The sequence below is a fragment of the Camelina sativa genome, chromosome 1 (genome assembly GCF_030686135.1).
Source record: "Camelina sativa cultivar CO46 ecotype springtype chromosome 1, ASM3068613v1".
In the NCBI taxonomy this organism is placed as follows: Eukaryota; Viridiplantae; Streptophyta; class Magnoliopsida; order Brassicales; family Brassicaceae; genus Camelina; species Camelina sativa.
The window spans coordinates 15674592-15681973 of record NC_141880.1 but is presented as its reverse complement, the minus strand read 5'-3'; the positions used below and the strand labels follow the sequence as shown (position 1 = coordinate 15681973).

Here is a 7382-nt window from a genome sequence, read left to right as displayed (position 1 = left end):
TTCTGTCTTGATGCAACCTACACATTTGATTTAATTAATTGACCTAATCACTTGAATCAAAGCCAAATCAAATATAGTAACCAAAATTAAATTAATACTACAATTTATAAAACACTATTTACGTGGGTAGACAAAATATATTTAAAACTAGTTAAAACTAGTTGAAAAATAAGTAACACATTGCATATTGATTTTATATTTTATTTGGTATTTTTTTCACCGAATTTAAATTTCACGCACTACATCTTATAATACAATTTAGCTTTATATTACATAATCAGAAAATCGGATTTAAAATCAGATTTGAATCTTGTACTTCCTGTTAATGGATAAGACATATTTGGTGCAAAAAAAAAAATATTAATAAGACATAACTTTCATATCAAAATAATATGTGCATCATATCAAACTTATATTGTACTTAGTATTAAAAATAAATAAAAGACAAGAAAGCATAATTAGCAAAGAGAAAAATTTGTAAATACTAAAAAACTAAAATTATTAGAAATATATTTGTTTATGTATGAATCTCATACATAATTAAAATTTTTATTTTCTTTAGACGTGAAAAAGATGATTATCTAATTTCAGTTTTAAAGACGTTTTGATCATGTGTGATGATTTTCTTTTCTAATTGACAACTAATATTATCTCATGGTTAAAACGTTCATTGTTGGAAACATAAATCTCCCCAAAATCATCTATCTATCTCAATTTCTCAGTAATCATCTATCTCAGTTTTTAGCCATCTTTGTTAAATCCCCCAAACTCTTAGAAACAATCTTCATAAAAAAATACCAAGATATAAACAATGACAAATATATTTTGGTGTTAGATTAACACACGATTTAAGAAAATCATATTTACATAGACGTAACAAATTGATTAAACTTTATATATATATATATATATATATTGAGTATCATTAGTAGCTTTAAACGATTAGAAAGTCATCACGAAAATGATAACTAAGAATGACAATTTCATGTGTTATTGGCAAAATAGATTATTAATTGAGTTTGCTTTAGACGTAGATTTTTTTTTCCAGACACAACTATCGAGAAACTCTCTCCGAACATGGTTTCTGACGCCAGAGGTGGCGCAAAACGCCGGCGTCGGGAGTTTGCTCCTCTGATCTACTTGCTTTGTTTAGTGTTTGCTATTCTTAGTTGGTTTCCGATGCATTCAGCTTCATTGTTATCCTTGCAAACCTTGTCTCAACCACCACAAACCTTCCTTCCTTCCCTCTTTGTCCCTCAACGACGGCAGAAGACAATGGGGTCCGGCGTTTGCCCTCCCATCTCCATCTCTGTTCACAACTTCTATGAGGGCAATTTTTTTATTCAAGCGTTGCAAGCTTCAAGGTGAATCATACTCTCTTCGCTCAACCATATACCTACAAATCTGATCCAAGTCCCCAGAAGAACGCTCACACCGGACTTCGTTGATGGCAGGAGGCATCCCTCTTGGACCATCAGATGTGCCATGTTCGGTGGAGTCGTCGACGGCACACGACGGTTCTCTCTTCTGGACGGGAAGCTTAGGCTTCTCCGAATGCATTTACTCGAGAAAGATGGTGAGAGTTATCACCCATTCAATTGGACGCTTCAGATCCTTTCCAACAACTACTCTGTCAAGATCCAACCTCTCCTCATATCCGACGGAGGCCTCCGTCTCCGATCAGTTGCCGTTGGTGACTTTAAATCGGGACAGTTTACAGCCGCTCGTTCCGTTGAAAAGGCAGTAAGCACAAGGCAAAACCCTAATTGCTAAGTTGGGTTTCTCCTTTGTGGTAGGCCCATCACTTTCTGGCCCACTGATTTATCTTTCTCGGTCCAACAATGATCTTATGGATATGGCCTCTACAACAAGCTGACCCAGGTTTGCTCTACTTATTTAGCTGTCAAACCCTAATTTATTGCTGCTTCACTTCCTTGTTGAGAATGGCCGAAGACTCCTTCCTCACTTTGTGTTGAAACCAATAGTTAGTTTAGACAAATACAATCATCTAATCCTCGTGAAAGAAAATCTTAGTGTTCTAGTACTAATCCCAAAACCTTTTTATCCGTCTAAGAAACCTTTGTTGCAACTATCCTCTTCAATAGAAAGAACATTTGCTAGACCTTCGACCTCCTTCCTGACCAAGGCCAAGGATCCCTTATCAACGTCACTATCTCCTATTTGGAATGTGACCATTCAACAATCTCCCAAAATCTTCGTGGAATTGGTTTCGACTCACTATTCAATCGCTTGTGACAAGCTGCTATCTTGTTCTTGTCTCCGATGTATGGATCTATGGTCGTTTTACTCTATCTATGTTACCTATCAGTCTCTTGAAAGAGTTCTAGTATTGATCTTTGTTGTATCCAACTATAAAGTTGATGTTTGCTTCTTTGTATTTGTTTTGGCTTGAACGAATGAAGTATATTTTTGTCCAAAAAAAAAAAAAGAATGACAATTTCATTAGATCGAGACTGATTATGAAAATCAAAACTAACAGATTTTAATTATTTGTTAGCCAATAATAAGGCTCTCGTATAAAAGCAGGTGTAATTTCACTTATTCATCATTGACTTTTATGGTTAGTAATGTATTTGTTGACATGTTTTTAATTCCATATTTGTCTTATTCACTATTGATGTAACCTTCTAACTATTATAAAATATTAAATAAATTATATTATTAAATAATGACGAGGATGCCACAAGCTACGGAACTACTATATTAATAAAATTATTTTTAAAATATTTAAGCAAAAGTTTATATAATTTACTTAACAAAAAATCAATTAAAATGTTGTATCATTTTAATTGTATATCTAAATAGATACTTTTTAAACCAAAATGTACTGAATTAATTTCGGTTTGTTTTGTAATTACATCTACTTTGAAGTTGAACCAAAACTTCGGAATCAACCTCAACATTAAAATGAAATAACCAATCCCAAATTAAACCGCGAATTGGACCAAAAGATTGCATCATCAGTTATAAACCGCGTGAACCTCTTCAATTCGTCTACCCCTGCGCCATGAGAAGGTTCACATTCCCCCGCCACCGAATCTCAATTCTTTCCGGCACCGGCTATTGTCCTACCGCCTCATGTATCTCTTCTTTGGCCCTAACGTCAATCACCGAGTCAGATTCACCGCCGATAACTTATCATACTTTGCTCGACTCGATAAGATCTTCTCAGTGGCATTTCGTCGAACACCTTGCAGACAAACTCACACCTTGGCTTGTATCAACAACTCTGCTCAACCTCGTCAAGACTCCTGATTTAGCCTTCAACTTCGTCAACCACATCGATCTGCGTCGCCTGGACTTTCAAACACAGTGTCTAGCCATCGCTGTTGTCTCTAAGCTCTCTTCTCCCAAACCCGTTACTCAGTTGCTGAAAGAAGCTCTTAATAAGAACTCAGTTAGAGACCTTTTCGATGAACTGGTGCTTGCCCGTGATCGATTGGAGACGAAAAGCACGATTCTTTTCGATCTTCTAGTTAGATGTTGCTGTCAACTGAGAATGGTGGATGAAGCTATAGAGTGCTTTTACCTGATGAAGGAGAAAGGTTTTGATCTCAAAACTGAAACTTGTAACTGTATTTTGAGTTTGTTATCAAGGTTGAATCGTACAGAGAGTGCTTGGGTCTTCTATGCTGATATGTATAGGATGGAGATTAAGTCAAATGTATACACTTTCAATATAATGATCAATGCATTGTGCAAAGAAGGGAAGTTAAAGAAGGCCAAAGAGTTTTTATGGATCATGGAGAGTTTTGGAACTAAGCCTACCATTGTCACTTACAACAGTCTTGTTCAAGGGTATTCTCTGAGAGGACGAATCGAAGGAGCTCGTTTGATTATCAATGAAATGAAATCTAAAGGCTTTCAACCAGATTTGCAGACATATAATCCGATTCTGTCTTGGATGTGTAATGAAGGAAGAGCCTCTGAGATGTTGAGGGAGATGAAAGGGATTGGGTTGGTTCCGGACTCTGTTTCCTATAATATTTTGATCCGTGGTTGTAGTAACAATGGGGATTTGGAGACTGCTTTTGCTTATAGGGATGAGATGGTGAAACAAGGTATGGAGCCTACGTTTTATACTTACAACACATTGATTCATGGTTTGTTCATGGAGAATAAGATAGAAGCTGCTGAAATATTGATAAGGGAGATTAGAGAGAAGGGTATTGCATTGGATTCTGTTACTTACAATATACTAATTAATGGATATTGCCAGCATGGAGATGCAAAGAAAGCATTTGCTTTGCACGATGAAATGCTGACTGATGGAGTTCAGCCTACGCAGTTTACTTATACGTCGCTTATTTATGTCCTTTGTAGAAGAAATAAAACTAGGGAGGCCGATGAGTTGTTTGGGAAAGTTCTAGGGATGAGAATGAAGCCTGATCTTGTGATGATGAACACCTTGATGGATGGTCACTGTGCTACAGGCAACATGGACCGTGCGTTTTCACTGCTTAAGGAGATGGACAGGATGAATGTCAATCCTGATGATGTGACATACAATTGCTTGATGCGAGGGCTCTGTGGAGAAGGAAAGTTTGAGGAAGCTCGTGAGCTGATGGGGGAGATGAAGAGAAGAGGAATCAAACCTGACCACATTAGTTACAACACTCTAATAAGTGGGTATAGTAAGAAAGGGGATACAAAGCATGCTTTTATGGTTCGGGATGAGATGTTGAGTCTCGGATTTAATCCTACTCTTCTCACCTACAATGCTTTGTTAAAAGGTTTGAGTAAAAACCAGGATGGTGAACTCGCAGAGGAGCTACTAAGGGAAATGAAAAGTGAAGGCATTACTCCTAATGACAGCTCCTTCTGCTCTGTCATTGAGGCAATGTCTAATTTGGATGCAGAAAAATCTGCTAATTGATTGGTCATGGCAAATTAAAGACCATTGTAAGCTTAGGCCATGATCTTTTTACATAAGAGATGCATATTTAGCTGCTGAAAAGTCAGTAAGGAAGATCTGCGGTTCCACTAACTAATCATAAAAGTATGAATTAAAAATCATATTCATTATGTATTGACTATGACTACTATTTGGCAAAATTTAGAAGTAAAATTAATTTTATGTAAAATGAGTTTAATTCCATAGAACACAACCACATAAAGATCAGAACATGTTGATGGTTCAATTCGGATTTAAGTGTTACTCTATTGGTTTGATTTTGAAAATAAAAATTAAATAGTGTTAAATATATGATAATTAATTTTACATCTTCTCAAATTTATTCAATGTATCTTTTTCTTTTGACTAGCACTAGTGTTACGGATTTTATTCCTTGTTTAAAGTTTAAAGAATATTTAAATAAACTCTTGCGTGTCTTCACATACAGTAAAAAAAATCAAAATCAAAGAGTGACCATGGCAATAAAAAAATTAAAACTCGCATGGGTAGAGAATGAGAAATCAAGAGAGGAGAAATTGAAGAAAAAGAGGGTAGGGTTAATGAAAAAGGTAAAAGAACTTATGATATTGTGTGATGTAATGGCGTGCATTATCATGTTCAGCCCTAAGGAGGTTGAGCCAATGGTGTGGCCGTCTGTTGAGAAGGCTCATGGTCTCCTCGAAATTTTCTTTTCCTTACCGGAGATCAAAAATAAGAAAAAAGAGATGAATCTTGAGTCATACCTGAAAGAAAAGAAAGAGAAGGTTCACGAGCAATTCTTGAAGAGTAATAAGAAGCACATGGGTTACGTCATTGATCAGCTGATGGTGCAACTGCATCGTGGTCGAAGAATTGATGATCTTGACTTAAGTGAGATTTTCGCGTTGATATCTTTCTCAAGGGATGATATCATACTTCGCAGGAAAGAGCTAAAATTTGTGCAATATTCTCCTCTTCGCTATCCACCGATTCTTCCATTTGAGGCACATTTCAAGGAACCCAGGAACACCAGATATGATGAGAGATCTTGGAAGACTGATGAAGAAACAAAAATAATTAGCATTGGTAATACACTAAGGGAAAATCAAAGCCATTACTTGATTGATAAATGGGTTTTTTCCAGATCCTTTAACGCCTAAGCCAAGAAACGACCAAGAGATCAGGATGGGTATGATATCTCACAACAAAAACCATGACCATGTTCTATACCAAGGAAACAATAGCAACGAAAACCCTGATTTGGATATAGCCCCAGTTGGGTCCCCAATGTTGACCTTTCATGGTTTTGATGGGCCAATCTCTCAACAGTTAAAAGATCATGCCATGCTTGATAATCCTACTATGTCTATGAGGCAACCAAGGCAACACCTTTCTGATTTCATGAGCCATGAGTTTGGAGTAAATGGAGGAAGCACTGTTAGCATCGACGATTCATAATTTCTCGAGAGGAGCAACAATGTATCAATCAACAACGATACCCACCAAGAGCCACCTCTTAATGGAAATTTTTTTGGAGAGTGTAATGATGAGGAAGATAATGCTGATGTGAGGTCGTTTGATATCAATAAGGTTTGGCCATCTGTTAACAATCAACATTTCTAGATTTAGAGCTGGTATATGTTTTAAGTTTTGTATGCAAGTTTTTCAACTATGTTTTCTCTGCTTCAATAATGATTACCTTGAAAACTTTTGATCTTTATTTGAAATTGTGTTTGATTGTTTGTGAAATTATGAACCATTAAATTATTTCATTTTCAGTATTGTTTATAATGATGATCAACTAGTACGTAACTTTGGGACACCCAAATAGAGGTCATATCTTTGATTAGAGCATCATTATTGGTGATACTCAATATGAGTGTCTTAAACTTTTTTTATAATTATTTTTATTTTTATTTTCATAAAAATGTCTAAAAGAAGGGATCAATTTATAGTTTTGTTGTTAAAAAGAAAGATGTTTGCAAAAACGTTCCGAGTATTTCTCGGGATATCATAAGATTCACCAAAATCATCTGTTACTATGGATATTTGACAAATATACTTCAAAATCTCCAAGCAAAGGGAGGAAGTGGGGACTTCAATCAAAATCTCTACCCGGGATAATCGGTTCCCAGTGGATCTGGCTGGTACAATCCTCCCACTTCTCCACTAATCAGTCCCCCCTGGTTTTGCCCCTAAATCAAATGTGGTTACATCGGAGGTTTTAACAGAGATGAAGAAATATCAATTTTCAGGTGATCCTACACTAGTAGGACAAAGAGAACAAATTTTGTGTATGACTCTTGACTCCATTGCGTCTGATACTCGTGTTCAAAACTCATTGTTGCGGTTGGAGTCTCCTCCGGTTTTAATATAGTGTCTGAGTAAAGGAAAAGTTCTGGTGTTTGAATACCAACATCTTGGTGTAAATACAAATTCAGAGAGCTGTACAAAGGCAAGAAATAGGACAGTGGAGATCCAGGGGAAT

General features: G+C 36.2%; 1 protein-coding gene and 1 pseudogene across 2 annotated transcripts; both read left to right on the top strand.

Annotated features, from left to right (window-relative positions):
* The first annotated feature begins 2945 nt into the window (after positions 1-2945).
* Positions 2946-5105, top strand: LOC104792797 (pentatricopeptide repeat-containing protein At2g15630, mitochondrial-like). Of its 2 annotated transcripts, XM_087459625.1 has the most exons (2): positions 2957-4082; positions 4345-5105. In XM_087459625.1, exons 1-2 carry the CDS (start codon positions 3029-3031, stop codon positions 4389-4391), a joined length of 1101 nt encoding a protein of 366 aa, XP_087315751.1. In that variant the 5' UTR covers positions 2957-3028; the 3' UTR covers positions 4392-5105. The 2 variants fall into 2 exon arrangements, with proteins under 2 accessions (XP_010517324.1, XP_087315751.1); XM_010519022.3 differs by having other exon boundaries at positions 2946-5105.
* A 286-nt stretch (positions 5106-5391) lies between these two features.
* On the top strand, positions 5392-6523 carry LOC104708939 (MADS-box transcription factor PHERES 1-like; annotated as a pseudogene).
* Positions 6524-7382: the final 859 nt, after the last annotated feature.

Excerpts from the sequence above, each read along its gene's own strand:
- LOC104792797 (XM_010519022.3), top strand. The coding sequence starts at position 3,029 with ATGAGAAGGTTCACATTCCCCCGCCACCGAATCTCAATTCTTTCCGGC.